General features: G+C 55.7%; 10 protein-coding genes across 10 annotated transcripts; 5 read left to right on the top strand and 5 right to left on the bottom strand.

The window, feature by feature from the left end:
- Positions 1–234: 234 nt before the first annotated feature.
- On the top strand, positions 235–978 carry BO95DRAFT_441197 (DUF1993 domain-containing protein). The gene has a single exon (XM_025586125.1). The coding sequence runs from the start codon at positions 328–330 to the stop codon at positions 838–840; it is 513 nt and encodes a 170-aa protein (XP_025443858.1). The 5' UTR covers positions 235–327; the 3' UTR covers positions 841–978.
- A 568-nt stretch (positions 979–1,546) lies between these two features.
- On the bottom strand, positions 1,547–5,150 carry BO95DRAFT_385640 (ATP-binding protein; the record flags this gene model as incomplete). Its single annotated transcript, XM_025583481.1, has 6 exons — positions 2,858–5,150; positions 2,576–2,794; positions 2,458–2,517; positions 2,357–2,404; positions 2,151–2,306; positions 1,547–2,089 (listed from the first exon to the last, which is right to left on the bottom strand). Coding segments are annotated over exons 1-6 (3,273 nt in total), but the record flags the coding sequence as incomplete, so codon positions are not given.
- Positions 5,151–5,935: 785 nt separating this feature from the next.
- On the top strand, positions 5,936–8,423 carry BO95DRAFT_83578 (uncharacterized protein). Its single transcript, XM_025592259.1, has 4 exons — positions 5,936–6,573; positions 6,621–6,822; positions 6,889–7,302; positions 7,357–8,423. Exons 1-4 carry the CDS (start codon positions 6,058–6,060, stop codon positions 8,352–8,354), a joined length of 2,130 nt encoding a protein of 709 aa, XP_025443860.1. The 5' UTR covers positions 5,936–6,057; the 3' UTR covers positions 8,355–8,423.
- On the bottom strand, positions 8,381–9,700 carry BO95DRAFT_410053 (asparaginase ahrA). The gene is made up of 2 exons (XM_025584161.1): positions 9,514–9,700; positions 8,381–9,463 (listed from the first exon to the last, which is right to left on the bottom strand). The coding sequence occupies exons 1-2, from the start codon at positions 9,680–9,682 to the stop codon at positions 8,493–8,495; spliced, it is 1,140 nt and encodes a 379-aa protein (XP_025443861.1). The 5' UTR covers positions 9,683–9,700; the 3' UTR covers positions 8,381–8,492.
- A 1,256-nt stretch (positions 9,701–10,956) lies between these two features.
- On the bottom strand, positions 10,957–12,774 carry BO95DRAFT_451827 (CocE/NonD family hydrolase; the record flags this gene model as incomplete). The annotated part of the gene is made up of 2 exons (XM_025588112.1): positions 10,957–11,094; positions 11,146–12,774. The coding sequence occupies 2 exons, from the start codon at positions 12,772–12,774 to the stop codon at positions 10,957–10,959; spliced, it is 1,767 nt and encodes a 588-aa protein (XP_025443862.1).
- A 469-nt stretch (positions 12,775–13,243) lies between these two features.
- Positions 13,244–14,465, top strand: BO95DRAFT_462053 (Clavaminate synthase-like protein; the record flags this gene model as incomplete). Its single annotated transcript, XM_025588876.1, has 4 exons — positions 13,244–13,524; positions 13,587–13,790; positions 13,864–14,286; positions 14,336–14,465. 4 exons carry the CDS (start codon positions 13,244–13,246, stop codon positions 14,463–14,465), a joined length of 1,038 nt encoding a protein of 345 aa, XP_025443863.1.
- A 466-nt stretch (positions 14,466–14,931) lies between these two features.
- Positions 14,932–16,924, top strand: BO95DRAFT_493143 (synaptic vesicle transporter; the record flags this gene model as incomplete). The annotated part of the gene is made up of 6 exons (XM_025590746.1): positions 14,932–15,205; positions 15,259–15,315; positions 15,364–15,487; positions 15,553–15,751; positions 15,817–16,203; positions 16,256–16,924. Exons 1-6 carry the CDS (start codon positions 15,049–15,051, stop codon positions 16,922–16,924), a joined length of 1,593 nt encoding a protein of 530 aa, XP_025443864.1. The 5' UTR covers positions 14,932–15,048.
- A 135-nt stretch (positions 16,925–17,059) lies between these two features.
- On the bottom strand, positions 17,060–18,526 carry BO95DRAFT_472328 (hydroxymethylglutaryl-CoA lyase; the record flags this gene model as incomplete). The annotated part of the gene is made up of 3 exons (XM_025589644.1): positions 17,060–17,328; positions 17,552–18,032; positions 18,090–18,526. 3 exons carry the CDS (start codon positions 18,524–18,526, stop codon positions 17,308–17,310), a joined length of 939 nt encoding a protein of 312 aa, XP_025443865.1. The 3' UTR covers positions 17,060–17,307.
- Positions 18,527–19,276: 750 nt separating this feature from the next.
- On the bottom strand, positions 19,277–19,885 carry BO95DRAFT_513067 (uncharacterized protein; the record flags this gene model as incomplete). Its single annotated transcript, XM_025591578.1, has 2 exons — positions 19,277–19,727; positions 19,834–19,885. The coding sequence occupies 2 exons, from the start codon at positions 19,883–19,885 to the stop codon at positions 19,366–19,368; spliced, it is 414 nt and encodes a 137-aa protein (XP_025443866.1). The 3' UTR covers positions 19,277–19,365.
- A 1,427-nt stretch (positions 19,886–21,312) lies between these two features.
- BO95DRAFT_493147 (putative ferulic acid Esterase/Feruloyl esterase) lies at positions 21,313–23,122 on the top strand (the record flags this gene model as incomplete). The annotated part of the gene is made up of 4 exons (XM_025590747.1): positions 21,313–21,629; positions 21,685–21,733; positions 21,785–22,737; positions 22,804–23,122. 4 exons carry the CDS (start codon positions 21,313–21,315, stop codon positions 23,120–23,122), a joined length of 1,638 nt encoding a protein of 545 aa, XP_025443867.1.
- Between the last annotated feature and the right edge of the window lie 534 nt (positions 23,123–23,656).

Consider the following 23,656-nt stretch of genomic DNA (forward strand, 5'->3'; position numbering starts at 1 on the left):
AGGCACCAGATTAGTAATGAAACAATGAGCAACTTTGCTGGTCTCTTCTCAAGAAGCAAATTTATGTTGATTCGTCAGACTCGGAAGGTGGTGGTTAGGTGGTGAAGCAGCGAAGCTGACCCCCCTCCCTCCCCAATCTGGAGATAGAACTTGATGGAAGCCCGATTACTAATTTCATTCCCCACCCCCTTTCCCTTCCCCACAATAATAGTAAGATCACTATTAAGACACCAACTATAAGACCACCTACTCAGTACATAGTATGAACCAAGCAATCATCATCGGACTAAATCACACCATCTCCTTCCAATAACACTCCTCGCAAACATGTCTTCTACCGTGTACACCATCACCATCCCGACCTTCACCAATGGTCTCCAGACCCTCTCCCACATTCTCAAGAAGGGCGAGGAGCATGCCACCGAGAGGGGCATCGCACTTGACACCCTCCTCAACGCCCGTCTCCACGAGGACATGAAGCCCCTCTCCTTCCAGATCTTTGCCACCGTGCTCAACATCCGCAAGACCATCGCCCGTACCCAGCTCGTGGAGCCCCCCGCTCCCCTGCCCGAGGCCAAGACCTACCAGGAGCTCTACGCCAGCATCGACGCCACCCTCGCCGAGATCCAGCAGCTCACCCCCGCGGGCTTTGCCGGCAAGGAGCATACGGCGTTCAAGGCGCCCCTGGGCGACCACGAGGTCGAGTTCACTCCCGAGTCCTACGCCCTCAATTTCGGACTGCCCAATGTGTATTTCCACATTACGACCGCGTACGCCATCCTGCGGGCTCAGGGTGTGCCCCTTGGCAAGCTGGATTACCTGAAGAGCTTCCTTGCTTGAATGTTTAAGATCGACTGCGAGTGCTTGTTTAGTGTTTTCTGAGGTTGATCCCCGCTGCAGAAAAGCTTGTGAAGCGGGGCCTTTTGTCGATGATGATGTATATATTAAGCGAAATGAAATCTGGTCGGCATCCCCTTTAATATAGTTCTCCAGTAATTTTACAAGTGTAGATGGGTGTACACACCCGCCCAGCTTTCAATTTCAAGATCCTAAGGCTTCTCGGCTCCAGGTCCTCCCGGGGGTGGCTGCTGGCCTGGCATTCCTGGACCCATCCCTGGTAGAGGGGGCATCTGGCCCTGAAGCATGGCTTGCTGCCACATGGCTGGGTTCATATTCTGCCACATTTGCGCCATTTGCTGAGGTGGCTGTTGCGGCTGTTGCGGCTGCTGCCCGTACCCGAAGCCTGCCTGCATTTGCGGCGGAGCTGCCTGGGGCCATCCCTGGGGGAACGCTTGAGGGTATCCAGGTAGTTGAGAGGGATAGCCGGGAAAGCTTGGCGGAGCTGTTGCTTGGGGCGCAGGGCTAGTCTCTTGCAATGCACTGGTAATGCCGTTGAATGGCGACACAGGCGTGGGTGACGAGTTCAGCGTGAGGGACTGAGAGAGGGCGGAGGGTGAGAGTAGCCCTGGCGTCGGCGTCTCCGGGTTGGACGAGGAGGTCTTTTTGCCTAGGGAGAATATGTCTGCTTCATCATCGAAATCTGAATGCTCCTCCTCGTCATCCGTAAAATTCATTTTTTTGTCATCCAGCTCCCTCGCCCGGACACCCCGTCGCTGCGCCAAGCGGTCTTGATCCACCTTGTAGAGCTTCCTCAGATACTGCATGAACTCAAGGTAGGCCTTGGACACTGTCTCGAGATGCGTGACGCTAAGCCTGACCTCTGCGGTCGGATCGATGATCTTCTCATGACTGCCGCCTCCGGCCTCAAATTCCGCCAGGGCCAAAGCTGTCTGACACGCATTGCGGATCTGTCGGCCGTTCCAGCGCATCTTCTTGTGCGTCTTCCAATACTTCTCCACCATCGCCAGGATGGCATCCCGATCGACCGTGATGTTTCGCTTCTTTTCCGTGAATCGCTGCTGGATGAGTCTCATGTTCAGCAAGAAAATCTCTCTCGTGGCTGGGAGCGTCAACTGGGGGTAGTGAAGACTTATATGGATACGGGATCCAAACGCCTCGTCGAAGTCGCCAATGCGGTTTGTCGTGAGGAAGAGAATTCCGGCATAGTATTCAAGCACCCGCAGAAAGACTAGAAACATGGGTCAGGAATCTCAAGCCTTTCTTCGATGCTCGCGGACTTTCAAACATACCGGACACCAAGCCATTCCGCTTGAAATCCTGGGGCGTTCTCTTCGCCAGGAACACGTCAGCCTCATCCAACAAGAGGATACAGCCCCATCGATGAGCCAAGGCGAAGTTTGTTTCCAGGGCATGCTCGACGCTCTCGGCCGTGGTGCCCAAGTCACCTGGAATGGGTGTCAGTTGACAGCTTGAACTGTGGAACAGAAAAGCTTACCGCAAGTGATCTGGAAAAGAGGCTTCTCAAAGAGCTCGGCCACGCCCTCTGTGTCGAAGGTCAATTATCTTCTCAACCAGAAAGGAAAACCTCATACGCACCTGCCGTGGTGGTTTTACCCACTCCGGGAGCACCGTGGAGTAGAATAATCAGTCCCTTGCCTAACGTCCAACCATCAGCATCGATACTAGCGGTATACAACCTCCCATCCAGACCGACCTTTTCCGCGCACAATATCGACTTGCTCATTCGCAGCGGTGGGTGACTCCTTGTCACGGTAATGTTGTGCGACCAAAGACAAGAGCATCTTCTTGTGTCCTTCCTCCAGCACCAGCTGATCGAAAGCCGTCTCGCGGACTTGCGGTTTGCCTTGGTCCTCGCCCTTGCTCTCCACCCGGATGCCTCGGATATAGCTGAGATGGGTGAGGTCAAGCTTTTCTGTAGAAGGGAAGGCACATTAGCTACTACACTTTACAATCTCCGGACACGGCTGTGGCATACCCCATTTGCGACTTCGCAGACTGAAGCCGAACACTCGATAACTCATGATCACAAAATCATCATCTGAAAGGGCGTCGTCGGAGGCTCGGGAATTCTTCACCCGAGGGTAAATGGCAGCAGAGGGCTGCTGGGATAGCTCCTCCGGAATGAGGCTGTTGCGATAGTGTTCGTTCCGCTTCTGCTCGGCGTAGAGGTCTTTGTGGACGCGTTCTCTGGCGCAGCACGCGGCCGTGCAGTCGGATGCAGGATTATCAGGGACCTCGATGCTGATCAGACTGCGGATCTTTGGCCGCCACACCTTCTCCAGCTCTTCCTCTCCACCGTCCCCGCCGTTATTGTCGCCAAGTTCGGCCGGCTGCTTGGACTTGTCTTCGCTCTCAAAGGCCTTCTCGAAGTCAATCACCACTTGGCCGTCCACTTCATCGCGAGTCTCCAGCGTCAGTCCACTGTAGTGCATGTGCTTCTTGGTCAAGACGTCAATGAACATCTTGCCACGGGCGATGAGCTTTTGGCGAACATCCACGCTGCTCGTCAGGTCGCCCGCTCTGGTGCCCGCCAGGCGGATAGGAAAGACGCGAAGCGAGGTGATGGCCTTTTCGCCGTCGAACCGTGCGATCCGGAACGTTTGCAGCACCGGCCCGAGATATTTACCGTCAAAGTCGATGTGAACGCATTGCAGCATCACCGTGGGTTCATCTTTGCTGGATGTTTCCCAGTTTCGGTAGGGTGACATCACTTTATGCGGCGAGCTGGTGACGCCTATGACCCGATATGCCTGCTTCCCTACCTGGTCGACAACCTCATCCCCGGGTCGAAAAAGATACCAGACATCAGCAAAGGAGACCCGGTGGCATTGCTCGCTGCGGACGTAATCCATCTTGGCTTTGACATCCACGTCAAGAAAATTGATCAACACCTGCAGCTGCTCGAGTGCGGTTTCTGAGGAGGTGAACTCGTCTTTCAGTACCTCGCTTACGGGGTTGCCTTGGTTTTCCTCGCCTTCGCGGTTTTCTTCCGGTCGGTCTGCGGCGGTTGGAGAGCTGGGACGAGCTTCTTTCTCCCCTGAGCCTGCTGTCTCCTCGTCCTTTTTCGCCTCGGGCGACTTCGACTGTGCCCCTCGATGCTTCTCCAGAAGCACCTGATGGATCTGGCGGAGCTGATCTTCAAAGAATACCAGGGCCTTGAACGGCCGAATCATGATCAGGGATTCGTCCTCGTCGGTGAAATTATCCGGTTCCAGCTTCTGAAGAATCTTGAGGATCTGCCGGGAGTTGATGCGAATGCGTTCGGGCATGGGCCCCTGGCCAGGGGGGGCGAGTCTCTTCTTGGCTGCAGGGGCCTTTGTCTCCTCCGAGACGCTCTTCTTCATGGTCCACCAGGGCCGGTAATAGGACATGAAGCTAATGACCGGTTCCCCTTCCAACACATCGATGGCGAAGGTCTCTTTCACTTGATGATAAGGGGCAGAAAAGGAAGCCCATTCCACGCGATTGAGCTGTGCCGTCGGCCACTGCTGGAACTTCACGGACGAGTCATCCTCATCATCCTCATTGTTCTCACTTCCCCCTTTCTTCTCCGTTGCCTTGGAATGCTTGGTGGGTTTCTTCTCGGAGAGCAGATTGGGATCCCACTGGCGCACTTGGGCTTCCATCATGGTCAACCGTTCCGTCAACTGGGTGTTCTCCGTCTTGAGGTCCTCCTTCTCCTTCACCATGGTTGTGTAGGCGTCGTCCTCGTTCTTGAGCCATTTGAGCTCCGCCTCGACCACTCCCATCATGATCCGCTTGCGCTCATGCACCTGGGCCATATCGGTGACGATAGGCTCGGTCACACGGCTCATGTAGTAGGATTTGCTGTTCTGGTCGGAGTAGGTCTCTGGCCGGAACATGTCCCACTCATACAACCATGGTCGACTCCACGAAGCACCACCCATCCCACTCGGTCCCATCGCTCGCTCCGCCATCATCCTCCGTTGCGCCCGCTCGTTCTCCAACTGCTCTTGGATTATTTGAATCTGCTTGTGTAGGTCGGCAACCTGGATTGTAGGCTCTGCTTCGTGCTTTGCTGATGCTGCCTGAGAGGCATCTATACTAGGTTCGCCATGTGGCGACACATTCGAGCTCTCGGAAGACGCATCGCTAGTCGCTGCATGGCTGCCTCCACTGCCATCAGTTGAGTTGAGTGCTGCAATGGGGCTTGCACTGCGCTGCAGCAGATCAACTCCGTTTGGGCTTTCGACGACCGCCATGACGCAACTGGAGCGGCTCCGTCTCAATCAGCTGTTAGTGTGGAGGATGCAAGCAAAGATAGTTTGCAAGGACATGGGTTCAAGGCTGGATGGGAGCATGGGTTCTCGGTACTTTAAATCAGAGACCCAATGCAGAGATAGGTGGAGGTTTAGCGTGCAAGCGGGACCGAGCGCAATCGTCCCCATCTTGACTTCCCGTTTGCCCCTAGTGCTTACGAGGCTATTCCATGTCCGCCTGTCCAGATGACAGCCACGTTTCCACAAGAGAGAATTAATCAGCGGAACAGCAACAGCTCGAGTAGATTCTTAATCATTTTCCTGACATCCCAACTGCTTGCCGGCCCGTGTACTGCTGCCTGTGCAGATGGGTTCTCTGGACAGTGAATGGTAAACAACCTGTGATTTAGAATGGGCGGGGCCAGCTAGGGCAAGGCTGGGATGCACTGCACTGAACTTGCCAGACACGCTAATGCAGGTTGGTCAATTTGCACGCCATTCACACGTCTTGGGACGATCTTCACTCCAGTCACTGCTTCCCACACTGCCACCCGAGCCCCTCAAGCTCGTATTGATTCCGCATCCTCTGATCCTGCATGTCCGCGGGCTTGTATCTGCAGTCACCTGGCACCGCTCCTCTTCCACCTCGAAGTGTCTTGACTTTCCTCCATCCATCGGGACATGATCCCCACCTGGCTTTGTCTGGAGCATTGGTCAAGATCAGGCTCGATCATTAGCAAGTAGCTAGCCTTGGCAGCTGCTCGGAGCGAAGGCTGGGACTGAAGATGTCCCGCGCTGGGAGCTTCCCACCACCTCCCGCTACAACTTAATTTCAAGCGTTTAGTCTTACCCTCGGAAGTCTTACATAACTATCCCCAACATTGTTACTCGAATCTGAGAGACGAGATCCTTTTTAGAAAACGCAATCCAGCGACAAAGTCTTCGGGGACTAGCCATGGGTGCACCAGGCAACCCCCCGACACGCACCGCCTCGGTAGACTTCATCGACCACCACCTGCCCCAAATTAACCCAGTTTTCGACCATCCCGGCATCAAGTATGACTGTAAGGGGGGACAGTATGTCTCCCCAACCGCCATTTCCACCAGTCCGAGTGAAGACGACATCATCCCGCCGCGACCGGCTCTTCCAGCAGTCGACGCGATGAGATTCTGGTCGGACATCTTTCCAGACTGTATGATCGAGTTGAAGAAGAAATATCCCGAGGCTGGGCCCTTGGTCACCAAGGGATGCAGTATCCGCAGCCAATCCAACTGGGAGGGGGTGCGTAGCCAACTCGACAAGGCGCAGAGCCATTATGAGGTGCCGAAGCGGACCACGGCGAAGGGGTTGTTCAAAAAGGTCTATCGCAAAGCGGCGGACCACACCGAGCAAGCGAAGATGGTGAGCAAGCTACTTGCTCAGGTGGAATATATTTCCCCTTTCATTGCGACCATAGACATCCTGCTGGATGTAAGTGGCACCGTGTCGTGGTTGGTTCAGATACTGATTGGGTGCAGGCGGCGGCAATGGCCTCGAAAGTGCGTGAGAAGGTGACCACGGCGTTCGAGCCTGAGGCGTTGGAAGACGACTTTGAAAGTATCGAGTTCTTCATGGCGACGTTTCCCAGAGACAGAATCATCCGGAAGACGTCGATCACCTTGGTGGTCGCAATATTCCAGGCGATCGAGAATGCGATCGCCTTCTTCTTGAGCCATGAGTGTATGGGTTTCTATTGTTTTTCAGGTTGAATGAACCGCTCGACCACTAACTTTCACATGTCTTTAGTCTCGCGGACCTGGCACAGTCTGGCGCAGGGCAGTGAGTACCAGGACAAGCTCCTGGGCAGCATTGATGTAATCCAAAAACATAGCTCAAAACTGGCAAATCAGGCGCGTAAAGCAGAGATGCACAGCACCCGCGTGGCGCTGGAGGACTTGATCCGGGGTAAGGAAGTCACGGCAGCAGTCACTCTCGCCAATTCGGACAAGCTGGACGAGGCCAAGAAAGACCGCCAGCGCCTTGCAGACCAGCAGATGACCCGGATGCTCAATCATCTGAACGGGTTGTTCCAGGTAGCAGAGGAACGCGAGAAGCAATGGGAAGAAAGAGAGAGGAAGAGGGAGGAGCGGGAGAGACGGAGAGAAGAGATGGCAAGAAGACAGTCCGACGAGACTAACCATCTCCTCGAGCACCTTTGGGGTAAGTTCATTCTATCACCAGTGCTATGAGTACCGTTAACCAAGTGAATCCCAGATGAACTGAGGAAGCGCAACACTCCAAGTCCACAGCCTCTGGCGCAGCCCATTGCCTGTTCGCCCTGGATACCTCCAACGACCCAAGTGCCCTTCTACCCTAATTTCCTCCCATTGCCCCAGTATCCTCCTGGTACCTGGCTGCAAGCCCCCCAGCTCATCGCGCCCTCTGCACCAGCCACTCCTGAACCACTCCCTCCATCAGTCACCGTGGCTGACCTCCTGGCTATGCTCAATGTGACCGCCTCCGAAGCCCAAGACGTGGCCTACATCCTGTCTTATCGCGCGCGCATTGCACCCGCTGCGCGACGACGCGCAGAGTCAGCTCTCACGACGGGTGAATTCCGACGATGGCTTACATACCCAGCATCTCGCGAGCTTCTCATCGAAGGAGACGCTGAGTCCGAGGGCTGCGAGGTCTCCGCAGTCTCTCTCCTGTCTGCCTTGATCTACGCAGCGCTGGAAAGCCAACCAGGACACCTGCGCCTAACCTGGTTCTGCTCCCTTCACGAAACCGATCACCACGGCAACACCGGAGTTGGAAGAGGGGTAACTGAAGCCTTTCTCGCCCAGCTGCTGCAGCAGCATGATTTCGACCAGGACACCGTCCAAGAAATCGAAACCTACCTCCGCGACCCACGGAACCTCAGCGCCGACGGGCTTTGCAAGCTGCTTACCTGGCTGGTTCGCAAACTCCCCAAGGGAGTCAAAGTCATCGTCATCGTGGATGAGATCGGATGGTACGAGACGGACGAGCACGAACGCGACATGCTTCGCGTGCTGAAGACGCTGTTAGGGCTATCTCGCGAGAAGTCCGTGGCGTGTCAGGTCAAGGTCCTGGCCACGAGCGCGGAGGTCACGGATACGTTCCATAGCGCGTTTCTAGACAATGATGACTGTTTGCTAGACTTTGGTGCGCTGGAGGAAGCGGACGATATCGGGGAGATGGAGCTTGGTACGGACTTGGTGCGTGGGGATGACACCAGCGAGGAGGAGTAATTGCTGCGAGGGGTTGACCAAGCATCGAGGTAGTGACCATGATCAGCAATTGAATTCTATCTATCATGAGATTATATACAGTCATTGAGCTCGCCTCCAGCGAGACCAGTTCATCATCATCATCATTCAATCCCCCATTTAAGCGTTCGTGCCTAAGGCAAACACATCGGCAATCTCGGTCAGGTTCTTGCCCTCGGCCAGCAAGAGACCCAACAGAATGCGCGACTTCTGGGGGTTCAAGTACCCACTGGCGATATGCGCGGCGGTGTCGCTGCTGACATCCGACAGCGGCACCTCACCATTCACCGTGCGCATACTCTGCACCACGGGGATCTCCAGACGGTTGATGACATCCTCGATGGCGGCGTTGAAAGAGGTGGTGACGCCTCCCGCTCCGGCTCCGGCAACCACAATACCCTTGGCGCCACTCTCGACAGCATTGTACAGCGTGTCGTTGTGCATATCCTCGTAGGAGAAGAGGATGTCCACGCGCGGGATCTCAGTGACATTGGCAATGTCGAAGGGCACCTTGCCGGTGGGGGTGACAGGCGGATAGAAGAAGAAGGGGTTGTTGGAGATCATCTCCCCCAGGAAGCCCATCTCCATGGCCTTGAAGGTATCCATGGTGTTGGCGTTGGTCTTGGTGACATAGTAGGCGGAGGCGATGCGGTCGTTCATGACGACCATGGCGCCGCGGTCGCGGGCTTTGGGGGATGCGGCCACGGTGACAGCCTCGAGCAGGTTGAAGGGACCATCGGCCGAGATGGCCGTCGAAGGACGCATGGCACCAACAATGACGACGGGCTTGCCGCAGTTGACCGTCGCGTCCATGAAGAAGGCCGACTCCTCTAGCGTGTCGGTGCCGTGGGTGATCACCGCACCCGCCATGGTCGAGTCGTCGCACACCATCCGGGTAATGTCCTTTGACAGGGAGATCAGGATGTCTGAGGTGATGTCTTCGCTGCCGACGTTGGCGACCTGCACCCCGGCCACGTTGGCCACGTCGAGCATGGACGGGACGGCATCGATGAGGGTCAACACGCCCACAGCCCCCGAGGTGTACCCGGTGGTGGCGGTCGAGCTCGAGTCGGAGCCGGCGATGGTTCCTCCTGCGGCGATGTTAGTGGTAGCAGGCAGGAGGCAGGGGGGATTGGCTTACCAGTAGCGAAGATGGTCACATTGGGCAAGGAAGCGTTCATCTGAGTGAAATTCAAGCCATTGGAGTTGGTGAAGACATAAGTTGTGCTATTGCTGTCACGAGCATGAAGGAGAGGTGAAGCCGACGCCAACGTCGCCAGCGCGGAGAGCACAACAGACTTGATAGCCATAGTGATCGAGAATGTAGATGATTGTGATGAAGAAGGCGGAGTATCAGCAGAGACCTGCATGCAATTTATACCTACATGCGTTGCTCATCTTGGCACCATCGCCGGTTATCATTTTTGAGTCTATCTTGGCAATTATCTAAGTGCATGCTTCCGTCTTGAATATATCCAGCTTGGCAGTTCGATCCCGCTTGGCGGTTATCTAAGATCAACCATCAGGTCGGCCAATGGCTTCACTATCGCAGCGTGGGGCTGGCTTGGTGCTCTTTGGAGCAGTTGGAGGAGTTGGAGAACCTGGAAGCGGAACCCGATGTCGGATTCCGTTGTGGTGGGGACCTTGCCAGTGCAGGATGGATGGATGGATGAGCCACGGCTGATAAGCTGATAAGAAAAAGCTTCCCCACGCGGTCTTATCAGTCCGACACCGAGACCCTATAGGTATCCATACACCTGGTTCACCGCAATCAATGGACCGGGATGTTAGTATTACAGACATGAGCTTGTCAGGTGTCTTGACATACGCTATCGGAACATTCCATATCTGCGTTTTTCTGTGTCTTGGGTCCTTCCATCCTTCGTCCCACTCGAATCTAACTGCTCGATCTATTGGCTTTTGCGGAGAAACATATTTTGGTCCTGGGCACCCGCTGGTTTGTGGTACGGTCAGCCACCACCTGATAAAGCCCTTCCAGGTTGATTGACCTTATTCAAACTGAATTGTCATGCCTGATATACCTACCGCCTAGCACATGAATTCAAAGAAGCTCTGATCCGATAAGAGCAGCATCGAGAGATCCGGCACCTCCGGCAAGGTACTCACCACCGCGCGGGAGCAGCGCTCGTCATGGAAGTGATCGATGGCCGTTACAATTGGAAGAATGAGTAATGAAAATGACAGATAGCTTGAGTTATTTGGCCAGGTTTACTTCCGGCATCATTCAAAGTCATTCAGGGTTAACTTGATTCTAAGGTACCATGGAGAGAAGATAGAGTGAGGAAGCAAGATCATGATGGCCTGAGGCAGAATGGCGCCCGATCACATGGCACGGGGCGATTGGACATGCAAACATGCAAATATGCAAACACGCAAACACACAAGCGTGCAAACACAAACCCCCGGCAACTCGACTCCACTCATCCGCGACTCCAACATTCTGACTGTCGACAACAGTCTCCAAGCGATTCTAGCATCTAGTCTTTGGACACAACGCTTGCCTTTACTAGGTTTCATCTTCATTCCACTACAACCGAATCATGACCTCTGATCTCCTTCCTCTTCAAATGAAGGGAAGAATCACCGAGCTGGGATAGTCGCCCCCGCAGTGCACATAATGCTTGCCGCGATTCAACTCCTCCTCCGGCCGCGGCTTCGACCACGTCTTGTACTCGGCAATGCTGGGATACTGCCCCGACACCTGCTCCAGTATTAGTTCCGTCCTTCAACTAGAGCTATCAGAGGCACTTGCCTGAACGCTGATCGACTCTCCCTCATCGAAATCAACCCCCATGGCCCAGATCCCGATTTCCAACTTGACAATCTCACCCGGCGGAACCTTGTCTTGCTTGTTATGGGGGTGGAACGGAAATTGGGAATGGATACTCTTGGCTGGATCAAACGCGCGATGTGAAGCTCGAAGGATGCCGACCGATCCAAGGTGCAGATTCAGGCTTGCCTGATCCTTGGTCGGGATCTCCGCGATCGACTGCACCGGGGTCGCGTGGATGGGAAAGTTGAGGTGCATCAGTGGTTTGCCATTGCGATCGAGCTTGCGGAGGATGACGAACACGGTGAAATCGTCGCGGTCCTCGCAGGACATATACAAGATGGCTTTGGGAAGGCCGATCAACCGAGCGGACCGGTCGAAGGTATGAGTGAAGGCGAGGAGGCTGTTCACTTGATCGGACTCATACGAGAGCTTCTCGTACTGCGTTACTGGTGCCGCGCTCAATCGGTTCTTGGACAGGAAGAACTCGCGATACTCGGTGGATGGTACGGGAAAATCCGGAAGCTCGATATCGTCAATGGCCTCGCGGTCACCGAACTGCAGCGCAGACCATCGCACTTTGGGCGTTTTCTCCCAATCATTGGAGATACCTTTGAGGTAGCGATCGAAATACTGGAAGAGCTCGTCCAGGGAGTCGGGGCAACTGTACAGCTCGTACCACTCTTGCTTGCTCCCCCATCGGATCCATTTCTGGTCGTGCGGCAGCTCGAGCCATGCGCGCACGGAGCCCATTGTGTGGATGGAACTCACGTCTGAGCCTCGGATGTAGACCGGACACTGAACACGAGTCATGTCCGCCCGCTTGTCCTCCCAAAACGGACTCGATGTAGAGGAGCGCCGGTACATCTCCTCGAAATCCTCGATTCCGGAATTCTCGTGCCCACGCACGATCGCACCGGTGATGAGGTCGAAGTTGCTCATGGAGAACCAGCCGCCCCGACAGAACTGTTCCCGGTAGATATCGCCGGACCCTTCCCAAGGGGCGATTGCTTTGAGAGAGGGGGGCTGCTGCGCCGCGATAAACCACTGCGAGATAGCCAGAGCCGAATTGCCCGCCATGCCAATGGAACCGTTGCACCAGTCCATCTTGGCTAAGGCCTCGACCACATCGTACCCATCTTCCGCATCCTGGGAACCCATCACACAGATCATGCCGTCGCTGTTGCCCGCTCCCCGCGTGTCGACGCTGACAATGGCATAGCCGCGCGGACACCAGGTCTGGGGATCAAGGCCCTCGAACTTCTCGAGACCACTGAGGTCCGATCGAGGCACGCAGCAATTCCACGTGCACATCGGCAGCATCTCCAGCGCACTGTATTTCTTGCCGTAGAACGACCAGCTCAAGATGGCTGGGACTGGCTCCGTGGTGTCGGCTGGACGGTAAATGTCCGCGTACAATCGACAACCATCGCGCACCACGATTTCGACATCATGGTCAATCCGGATCGGGCTTTTCAAAGGCTTTGCGTTGAATCCGTTCCATCCTGTAGGGAGGATCTCTGTCTTGCCGGGTTGCGGGCTGATGTAGCCATTCTCCCCTTCTCGGGGCTGCTGGATGCGTTTGTAGGCGGATTGCACAGGAGGAGGCATTGTAAACGAGCGGTTCCGATTGTGCTGTTCTTGCGTGTGTGACGTACGAGCTGATGGAGCGATGACCTTTGCCAATCATGGTCTCGTATATATAACAGGTTGGAAGATGGGGGAGGTATTGCGGATCATATCCTATCATAGGTATCCCCGTCCCCCCGCATTACCTCCCTCTTGGCAAAGGCCGCCGAGGCTGCCCGGGGCAAGCTTCAGGGATGTTCGGGGGTCAAGCGCCCGCACTTTCGGTGCTCGTTGCATGTCCTCCGCCGAGAATACACCCAAGACGTGCCCCGAGGCAGCCCCGAGACCACCGAGACAGCGCCAAGTCTGCGGAGAGCCTCGGGGCATACGAGATGCTGAGTCTCGGCGCGTTTACTTAAGTGTTCAACTTTGGGCTTCTCGTTTCAAGCACCAAACCAGCAATTTCAATCCAAGTCCACATTTCCGAGCACACGCAACCAGAAAGTCAGCCATGTCTACCACTGTCACCGAGATCCAAGAGATCGCCGCTCAGACCAACGAGTCCTTCACCATCAGGGACTTGGTCGATTTCTCCGGCCGCACCTACGGTGACTGGCGCGATGAATTCCACCAAAATGGCTGCGTGGTGATCAAGAACGTTATTAGTCCGGAACGGGCGAAATACTACTGTGACAAGCAGATCGAGTGGCTGAAGAATTTCGACCTGGGATTTGACGAGAAAGATGAGAGCACTTGGACCGGCGAGCATCTTCCGATCAGCTTCAAGGGAGGGTGAGTCTTTGGCCCCGTCTTGTATTGATGAGCATGTGTGCTAAAAAGGAGCTCCGGGACAGCATGTACTACGCGTACGCCGCCACCCACGAAAAGATCGCATGGGAGGCCCGCACTGAGCCGGCCGTGGTCAAGATCTTCGAGGACTTGTGGGAGACGAAAGAGCTGCTTTGCTCCTTCGACGGCATGAACATCTCTTTACCCCGCCGCAAGGACCTGAACTGGAGCCCATGGCCGCACTGTGATCAGAATCCCGACCGAAAAGGGTCAGCACCCCTTCTTTCCAGCACATTTACACCCCCCCCCCCCCCTCAACACCGCAATCTAACCTCCTCGTAGAATGCAAGCCGTCCAAGGCTTCCTCAACTTCGCCCCGAACGGCCCCAAGGACGGAGGCCTCATGCTGATGAAAGGCTCCGCCAAGCTCTTCGACGAGTTCTTTGCCCAGAAGCGCGACCAGTACGACCACGAGGATGCCCCTCCCCCGGAGCTGAAGTATATGGACCTCTTCTTGTTCCACGACCGCGACCTCGAGTGGTTCAAGGAGCGCGGCTGCGAAATGATCAAGGTTAATATGGAACCCGGCGACTTCGTCCTATGGGACTCGCGCACGATGCACTACGCCTGCCTACCGGAGGGTGACCAAATCCGACACGTGCAGTACATCTGCATGACGCCACGGCGATTTGCCACCCCGCGGGCGCTGGAGCTGAAGAAGTTCTGCTTTGAGAACTTCATTGGAACCACCCACTGGCCACACTGGTATGTTCTAACATGAAGCGAACTTGAGAAGGGACTGACACTGTGATAGCAACATCCGACCCGCGGCTGAGAAGCCCATGCGAGATGGCCAGGTGTGCCCCAAGGACCGCGCCGAGCCATTCGAGAAGCCGGTCATCACGGAGCAGGTGCTGAGATTGGCGGGTGTCAAGGAGTATTAGACCGGATTCGTCGATGTCTTATATTACATCTACGCAATACCAGAATGCAATTGAAGTTATTGAATGTTATCTATGGCCGAGTAAAGAACACCTTGTAGCCTCCGAGTGTCTTCTGTATGCATGCGACGACCGTCGAGTTCCCTTCTGAGATCTGCTGTCATGACTACACGTTGAGGGTTATTATGATCTCGAGGAATGCGGGTGCACGTCTTGTGGCAAACTTGCCCTTCATGCTGATAGAGTCCCCGAAACCTTACTGAAGATCTCGAACAAGAGCCGACAGGCCAGCTATGCTGTTCCCCCGAGGACTCGTCCCCTCAATCTCGGTGTCCCCCGAAACGATGCATACAGAACTACCGAGCTCCTTCGCGTCGCTGAGGTCCCGAGTCTGGGGTAGCTTCCCCGCAGAGCCAAGCCAGCTGTCGTCTGGAGTTGCCTAAGCTACCGTCTATACCATTGCCCACGGGAGAACTGGTATATAACGACAGACGAGAGAAGAGGAGAGGAGACATCCCAGCGAGGCTCATGAAGTCGTGCCCTCATCTTACCGCACACAATTCCATCCTTTCAGCAACCGATCGTCATGGCAGCAGCCAAAGCCACCGACAAATCGTGCATCAGCCACGTCGAGGATATTGAAGAGGGCCAGATGGGCGACAAACCCGATGTGGTGACCGGCACGGTTAAGCTCACCGAGGGCTCGATCGTGTACATTCCCACTCCCACCGCGGATCCTCAAGGTAGCCACCCCTACTGTCACCACGCTTCGATATGTGAGAGTTGACCATGATAGATCCTCTCAATATGCCCAAATGGCAGAAGATGGTGATACTCGTGGTAATCTCGATCTGTGAGTCCGGCCTCACGAGGACCGTCGACCGTCCGCTGATGTCTTTAGTCTCAACGCTAGGACTGGCCCTTGTGTCTGGGTTTGGGGGTCTGCTGGGGTTCTACATCCCCGAGTATAGCGCTGTCGGCAAAGGATACGATGATATCACCCATCTGATGACCTATCCTACCCTGTTCATGCAAGTCAACCGTTGCATCCCCGTCATGAAGAGGACCGCTAACACAGGATGCTGCACAGGGGCATCGGCAATCTCATCGGAATGCCCCTGGCAATAGGCGTGGGTCGACGAATCGTCCTCCTAGGATCGACTGTCATCCTCGTCATCGGTGCGGTCCTCTGTGCCACGGCCAGAGACTTCGAGTGGCACTTATCCTCGCGGATGGTCGTGGGTCTTGCAGCTGGGCAGAGTGAGGCCCTAGTGCCCATGATTACGCAGGTCAGATCATACCATCGTCGAGCCTGAGCACTTTGCTGACATGAGAGCACAATGGGGGTGGATAGGAGATCTTCTTCCTGCACGAGCGGAGCAAGGCCCTGATGGGCCAGATGGCCATCCAGGTGACTCTCACCTCCGTGTGGGTGTTGTGTGCCTCCCCCATTGCGGAAGCCATCACGCCGCAATGGTGGTACGGGCTGGGCGCTGCTCTGGCCGGCGTGCTCCTCGTGTTGGCTTTCTGCTTCCTTCCGGAGACCAAGTATGAACGGCCGGCGAGCTCTTACCAGGGCGAGGGGACACCCGAGGATGTCAAGGTGGGGGATCCACCCACGGAAACCTGCACCGAGCGTCCAGCGCTGGACTTTGACACTTACGCACCCCGAACGTGGAAGTCTGATCTCCGCCTGTGGGTTGGCAGTCCAGACTGGACGAAGGTTCTGGAAGTCTTCCGGGTAAGGGTCACTTCATTCGCCCATGGTGCGCTGCCCTAACTGTGGTGCACAGCAAACCTTCTCGCTTCTCCTCTTCCCCAACGTCCTCTGGGCCCTCCTCCTCAACGGCCTCACCATCGGCGTCAATGTGGCCATCGGCACGACCTACAGCACCATCCTCTCCGCAGCCCCTTACGACTGGCCCGACAGCAGCGCCAGCTACGTCAACTGCGGCCAGATCATCGTGGCGCTGATCGCCCTCCCGCTGCTGGGCCACGGCTCCGACTGGCTGATCCGGTACTTCGCGCAGCGCAACGGGGGCCTCCACGAGCCCGAGACGCGCATCATCCCGTTGATCCTCCCCATCATCGTGGGGGTTGTGACAGCGGTGTTCTACGGCCAAGGAGCCGCCCACCCGTACGAGTATCACTGGTTCATCTACGCGTGGACCGTCGCCGCGTACTACTTCTGCTTTGTCGGGGCCAACATCGTGGCTATCACCTATCTGCTGGACAGCTACCCGACGCGTGCGGGCCCCCTGCTGGTAATCATTTGTGCCTTCCGGGGGATCATCTCCTTTGGCACGAGCTATGGGGTTGCCCCGTTCATTGAGCGAAACGGCTATGAGGGGACGTTTGGGACGTTTGCGGGGTTGACGGGGGCTTTGGGGTTGTTGGGCGTGCCGGTTTTCATCTGGGGGAAGCGCATTCGGCAGTTTACTGGGAGGTTTATCAAGGATTAGAGTTGGGGCTTGGGTCTGGGACGGTACTTGTTTGGTCGTGATGGCTCTTGAGGAGCATTTCCGGCCAAGTAAGTGAAGCGAGAATGCGTGCATGATATACACTATAGTATGAAGAAGATGGATTCTATCTCATCTATCACGTATACGTGTATGTACAATCTTCCATTCGTTGAAGCCACCTTGGCTGTACACATAAGAACTGCCCCTGCTGTAGCCGATCAAGTAATGTACAGGCAGGCGTGTAGGATGTATAAGTGCTTTGTATGTCCTGCACAGTACCGGACTGCCAGGCCGACGGGTGTCCCCAAGTGACCAGTACTTCAAACCAGAACTCTCACATCCCGTAGGCGCCATATTTGCCAGTTGCATGTTCTGAGAACAGCTCATTCGACGGGTCCAGGTCGCTTTTACCGGTATGAACATAGGCAGATCTCGCCAATTCTCGTGCAATGAAGGAGTTCTTTACTTCGTATGGTCTCACGCGCACTATCCTGCGCAGCGCGACTCTCAGTTCGATCCTGCCCCAATGCAGTTGAATTCCATCCGCATCGATGGCCAATGCCCATCGTAATGTCGGAGATGGCTATGCAGTCTCTGCGGCTTGGTCCGAGGGGTAACCTCGCTGACCCTCCCAGCCACGGCACTAGCAGCCTGGGTGGAGTCTATGTCTGCAAGCTGTTTCGAGATCCAGGCCGCCGTGTTCACCAAGCTGGGAAGATCAATCCCCGTATCGATGCCAGCATTGTGAAACATGTATGCGACATCTTCCGTTGCGACATTCCCCTTGGCACCGGGAGCGAAAGGACAGCCCCCGAGACCCGCGACACTGCTGTCGAACACGCGCACTCCGCACGTATACGCCTCCCAGACATTGGCGACCCCGCGGCCATAGGTATCATGAAAATGTCCAGCCAGACGGTCGACCGGGACATCCGCGCCTGTCAAGACCCGGATCAGACTGCGGACCGTGGCGGGCGATCCTACGCCTAGCGTGTCGCCCAGGCTGACCTCGTAGCAGCCCGCGTCGAGCAGGGCTCGAACGCAGCGGAGCACCGCAGCCGGGGAGGTCGGGCCATCGAAGGGGTCGGAGAAGATGCAGGATACGTAGCTGGAGCTGCAGTCAGTGCGATGCTGGAAAGAGATATTCTCAGCAAGCGCCGCTTACCCTCTCACGGCCAGACCCGCCGCGATGGCGTGGGATGCGACCTCTGTTGCTCGCTCGATCCCCTGCCCGACAGTACAGTTGATGTTGGCACGGCTGAACCCCTCGGTCGCGCTGATGAACACAGCCACCTCTTTGACGCCCAGCGAGCGCGCAATCTCCAATCCCTTGAGATTGGGGACCAAGACCGGCAGTCGCAGGTGCGGATCGCTCGCCAGGCTTCGAATCAGGGAATGCTGTAGGAGATCGCGACAGTCGGCCAACTGGGGGATCTTCCGGGGTGAGACCACCGAGGTTAGCTCTATGCTCTGCAAACCGGCGTGGTGCAGTCGCCGGATGAGGTCGAGCTTGGTGGAGGTGGGGATGTGGGTGGCGACGTTCTGGAGTCCATCGCGGGGTCCGACCTCGACGATTCTCACGGTGGGAGAGGGGGGTGGCATTTTGAGAGGGATGTCATCGAGTCGTGGGCAGTGGGTGTCCGGGATTTCAGGCTGGATATAGTTCATGCATAATCGATATGGCTAAGATAGATGGGAGAGTCTTATGCTGGGCACCAAAGTAAGGTAGTAAGGCAGGATGAACCGAGGTTGAAGGAACGGCCGAGGGTGAGCGAGGGCTGATGAGGGCTGGGAGTGCGCGTGCCCTTTTTAAGGGTTCTGTTTGTCCGACTCCGAGGCGCATTCCAACTCCGTCCGGCTCCTGGCGGCAGAAGGTAACAATACGGAAAGAATACCGCGCCAAGCGTCAGCTACAGCCATTCGTCCAATCTGAAGCAGCAGTTTCTGGACCAACCGGAATGACCGACGAGGTGGGATTGAAATGGGATCGAAATGGGATTACACGGTCGCAGTCAGCCTGACTGACTCTTCGGACAATTTATCAATTCAATGACGCAGTGAACCCCAGTTCACTGACAGTAATCTGCTTACTGCATAGAGACTCCCGAGATTCCTGCCGGGACGCCTTATCGCGCCTTATGACGCCCTAAAGTTCGACAGAGATGTATCCCCACCATTTTTGATAGCCGGATGCGCCATCAGTTGCTCCTATCATCGAGTACAGATGATCAACCCCACGCCTCGTTTCACACCGAGGGAAAGTTCTAGAGCATGGTCACTGTACTGGGTGTACAGTACTGTGCCTACCTCGGATAATCAAATCCCCAATGCGACCGGGGATGACCGCATACCCCGCGTCATCCAGCACCGCCGCATCCCCGGCATGAAACCAGAGTACACCATCAGCGTCCCGGCGCATGACCTCTTGTGCTTCGGGTTTGCTACGCCCCTAACCCTTCCTGCATGGAAAAGCCACTGGGGCAGAAATCGGCGCCTGCCAACCAGCTGGGCCACGGTGTGGGGATGACTCTGCCCTCCGTCACCGCACGTTTCGAGTCGGATTCATCCAAACCCACCACAAACGTGACCGAAATCACTCCGGTATTTCCGTACGCAATCAGCATCATGTCGGCGACCCCCATCCCCGGCTTGAGTCGCGCATTTGAGTCTAGACTTTGTCTCAAGAGCCCCTGAGCGAGTCCGAAGCAATGGGCTAGCGACGGGGGGCTGCCGGCTACCTCTTCGGGCCGCAGACGCATTGCTTGGCCGGTAAAGCGATAAGACTGTGAGGAGTAAGTAGGTGCTATTGGGCAGGGGTTAACATGGGAACTTTGGCAAAGCCCGTTGTCCCTGGAATCTGATAAGCTCGCTTGAATCATGACTATAGTAAAGCTGACTGGCGCACATACCTGAGGTGAAATGCAGGTTGAAAACGTCTGACGGGAGTGTCTGGCAATGCATTGTGGCCCTTGGTCCCGGCCTCCCCAATGATCACTGATCGTTGCAGTTGTTGCAGTTCTCGGAGCGACGGGTTTGGATTCGCTGTAGGTGAGACGGATTGAGTGCCAGGTCACGATCACTGCCCACTTCACAAGATGGTGCGATTTTTGCCCATCGATGAGTCGGCCTATCGTGCTGGTCCAGAGCGCAGACTCAGTAGGACTGGTAGGGGTGCTTTCCTAAGAGAACAGGTTTAGAGAGCAGAACAGAGAAAGCAAACCAGAAAGTCAACAAAGGGAGCAAGTCGTGATCAGAGACATGGCCGGCACGAACCTGATATAGTTTCCTGCAACATATGGGGCTCCGGGCCCGACGGGGCGGGGAGATCCCCCCATCGGTCCGAGACACCGATCAATCCCCCGCGCACGCATCTCATCGGGCATTTGATTTCTGCCGTTAAATCATACACATCGATTCTGAGATCCAGGGAGTCTTGTTGTTGAAGTCGCCGAAGATGCCTCGGATGGATAATAAGGCAAGGGTATTCATATTTGTGTCTCAAATTGTTCAATGATCTCATCAGGGAGTAACAAGGAGTTAGTCTTAGACCAGCACAAAAACATGATCAACCTGATAGAAGGAAGAAGTGTTGAAGGAGCGAACACAGCTCTCACGGTCTGGTGAGGCTTTCTCCATCGTTGTACAGATCCAAGTCGTGATGCGGGTTCCTGTCACCTTCCGAGCTGCAACACAGTTGCCTTGTTGGACGGGAATTCATGAAGATCTCATAGCCTATTGCTGACGTGCACCGATATCGCTCTTCACCGAATCATGTAATTGAGAATCTGGTGCTCGAGCCCTCAGCCCCGCTGCTGATTTGACACTACTCGAGGATACTCCGAGATCGGCTTCACTCAACTGCCGCCCGGGGAGTATGGGTCGAGATTTGCCGAGACACCCTGCGTTAGCAATACCCCTGGCCATGCTGTCTTTATCTAGTCCTGGGGGACCAGGCAACTGACACGACCGCGATCCTGTAAATCTTGAATTTTGTGAGATCTGGGGTAGCGAGTGCAATTCTCCGAAGATTGACGTCATGCAACTTCCCGAAGGCATTTCAGAACGGCAGTTGACTCCTCGATCTTCACCGGCGATTCTCAAATTAGGAGTGGAGTCCTCAATCTATTCACCACCATAACAACGCTTAGCAGCCCGTGCCCCACATCCCCGCAAAATGCAACCATTGTGAGGAGGAGAACAGGGTGCTCTGGGGTCAAAGTGGGGATGCTCATTTGTCAGACCCCTGAGCCACTGGACGAGGCCATACCCTCGATTCTCCACCGGGTCTGCAAAGGTTTCAGAGACATGAGAAATATAAACCGCACTATTCAACCCCTCATACAGGCTGGGAGTTCTTCACAACAAACAGCACGAGCGGCATACTCGCAATGGGTCCTTTTCGTTATCTCTCCCACCTGGCGCTGACGAGCGCGTTACTCGGCCTGGCCGAGAGCAAACTGTCCTGTACACCCGAGTCATTCTCGAAGTACCTGTCCTCTGCCGGCCAAGAGAATGCCACGGTCTTGCAGGCATTCCACATCGCGAAGGGCGACACCTTTGAGGTCCCGGCCAGTGACATCGCGTACCCGCAGTCGCCGACCGAATTACCTGAGCTCTGTGTCGTGCAGATTAACGTGACATCAAGTGCAACCTCAGCGTACACATTCGGACTCTTCATGCCTACCGAGTGGAACGACAGATTCTTGTAGGTTTCATGCAAACCGATTCCATGGGTTGTCGCTGACCGTGGTCGAAAACAGAGCGGTCGGCAATGGAGGATTTGCGGGAGGCATCAACTGGGTCGACATGGTCAGTCATGTCTATACCCTCAGAAATCTCGACAGAAACTGACGGAAGCAGGGCGTCGGCGCGCGATACGGATTCGCCACCATGTCGACCGACACAGGACACAACAGCATCTCCTCGGATGGCCGGTGGGCGTACCATGAGCCCGAAAGACTGATCGACTGGGGTTACCGGGCTATGCACGGTTCAGTGGTCCTGGCCAAAGAATTGACGGAGCAATACTACGGCGATGCCCTGAAGTACAACTACTACAGCGGCTGCTCCACCGGCGGCAGACAGGGACTGCGATCGGTGGAACTGTATCCCGACGATTTCGACGGTGTCATCGCCGGCTCTCCCGCGTGGTGGACGTCGCATCTGCAGCCCTGGACGGTGAAGATCGGGAGCTACAATGCCGACCCCGCCACTCAGATCCCAACAAGCATGTTCAGCGTGATCGGCGCCGAGATCATCAAGCAGTGCGATCCCCAGGATGGACTGTCCGACGGGATCGTGTCCGCGCCGCAACAGTGCAATCTGCGCCTGGAGACGCTCCTCTGTCAAGGTATCAATGCCACCACGTGTCTGACCCCGGCGCAGCTTCAGACCCTGCGCCTCATCTACAGCGACTACGTTGACGTCAACCAGACCTTTGTCTTTCCCCACCTGCTGCCGGGCAGCGAAGCGCAGTGGAGTGTGCTAGTCAATAACGGGACCGCCAATGGCCTCGGAATCGATTACGTGCGGTACTTCCTTGGTAAGGGCAAGCAGTGGCAACATGACCAGTTCGATTACAGTATCATCCAGCTTGCGGATCGACTCGACCCCGGCAACGCGACGGCCGACGATTTCGACATCTCGCCGTTTCAGCAGAAGGGCGGGAAGCTGCTTATGTACCACGGTATGGCGGACGGGCTCATTCCCACCGACAGCAGTCTCCACTACTACAACAAGGTCACCGAGGAGCTGATCCCCAAGGGGGTCGATCTGGACTCCTTCTATCGGTTCTTCTATGTTCCTGGCATGCAGTAAGTTACCCTGTCTGCGGATTCGATCAAGAGTATGAGACTACAGGGCTGATAAGACCTCTGAAGACACTGCTCAGGCACGCCAGAGAGCATGCATGCGCCGTGGTACTTCGCGGGCCCCAACCAGGCTCCCACGCTCTCGTCGAGTCTCCACAGCGTCCCTCAATACCAGGATGCGCAGCACGATATCCTGCTGGCCCTGATGAGCTGGGTGGAGAATGGGACCTCGCCCGAGCCGCTGGTCGCCACCACCTGGCAGAATGACACGACCCAGGATGAAGTGTACCGTCAACGGCCATTGTGTTTCTACCCGCAGAAGGCCGTGTACACGGGCAAGGGGGATGCAAATGAGGCGGCGAACTGGGAGTGTCGGTCGCAGTACTAGGAGGGCTTGAGGCTTGCAGTTATATAGAATAGAGATCCGTCGTGATCACACCATGAGTTAGTGCCATTGTTCAATAATGCTGATGATCATCGGTCAATTGATTTATCAGGTGGGCTGCAAAACCAGTCCTAGTGATCTAGAGCTTATCCTGAGCCTGGAAGAGCGGTTGTTCTTCCCAGTGCGGTTAGATCCCGCGGGCCCATACGGTTAGTAGGAAACTGTACGCGCCGGCTTGGAGCTTCTCCCTCCAACCCACTTGTTCTCTCACTTGCAGCCCTAGACAGCAGTCAGAGCCACCACTTTCCACACCACCAAACATTCTAGTTCCTCCTCCTTGATCTCGTTATCTGCACGATGTTGAACCCTCGCACCAAGCATCCCATCATGCAAACCACCCGGGCAATTGCAAGGTCATAGAGCCTTCGCTCCCCTCATCCCTCCCGCGATGTCACCCCTGTAATGCCTCAAGATGCCTCAAGTGGGGCACCTCGTCTAGGCCACCCAAGAGAAAAATGCCACCCCCGCACTACGCGC

Source organism: Aspergillus brunneoviolaceus (genome assembly GCF_003184695.1).
Source record: "Aspergillus brunneoviolaceus CBS 621.78 unplaced genomic scaffold BO95scaffold_21, whole genome shotgun sequence".
NCBI lineage: Eukaryota > Fungi > Ascomycota > Eurotiomycetes > Eurotiales > Aspergillaceae > Aspergillus > Aspergillus brunneoviolaceus.

What these genes read in the sequence shown, in the direction of transcription:
- BO95DRAFT_441197 (XM_025586125.1), top strand. Translation starts at nt 328, where the DNA reads ATGTCTTCTACCGTGTACACCATCACCATCCCGACCTTCACCAATGGT.
- BO95DRAFT_83578 (XM_025592259.1), top strand. Translation starts at nt 6,058, where the DNA reads ATGGGTGCACCAGGCAACCCCCCGACACGCACCGCCTCGGTAGACTTC. An exon ending in CCATAGACATCCTGCTGGAT is followed by an intron (nt 6,574 to 6,620) that starts GTAAGTGGCACC and finishes GATTGGGTGCAG; the next exon opens with GCGGCGGCAATGGCCTCGAA. An exon ending in CTTCTTCTTGAGCCATGAGT is followed by an intron (nt 6,823 to 6,888) that starts GTATGGGTTTCT and finishes ACATGTCTTTAG; the next exon opens with TCTCGCGGACCTGGCACAGT.
- BO95DRAFT_410053 (XM_025584161.1), bottom strand. Translation starts at nt 9,682, where the DNA reads ATGGCTATCAAGTCTGTTGTGCTCTCCGCGCTGGCGACGTTGGCGTCG. An exon ending in TGTGACCATCTTCGCTACTG is followed by an intron (nt 9,464 to 9,513) that starts GTAAGCCAATCC and finishes ACATCGCCGCAG; the next exon opens with GAGGAACCATCGCCGGCTCC.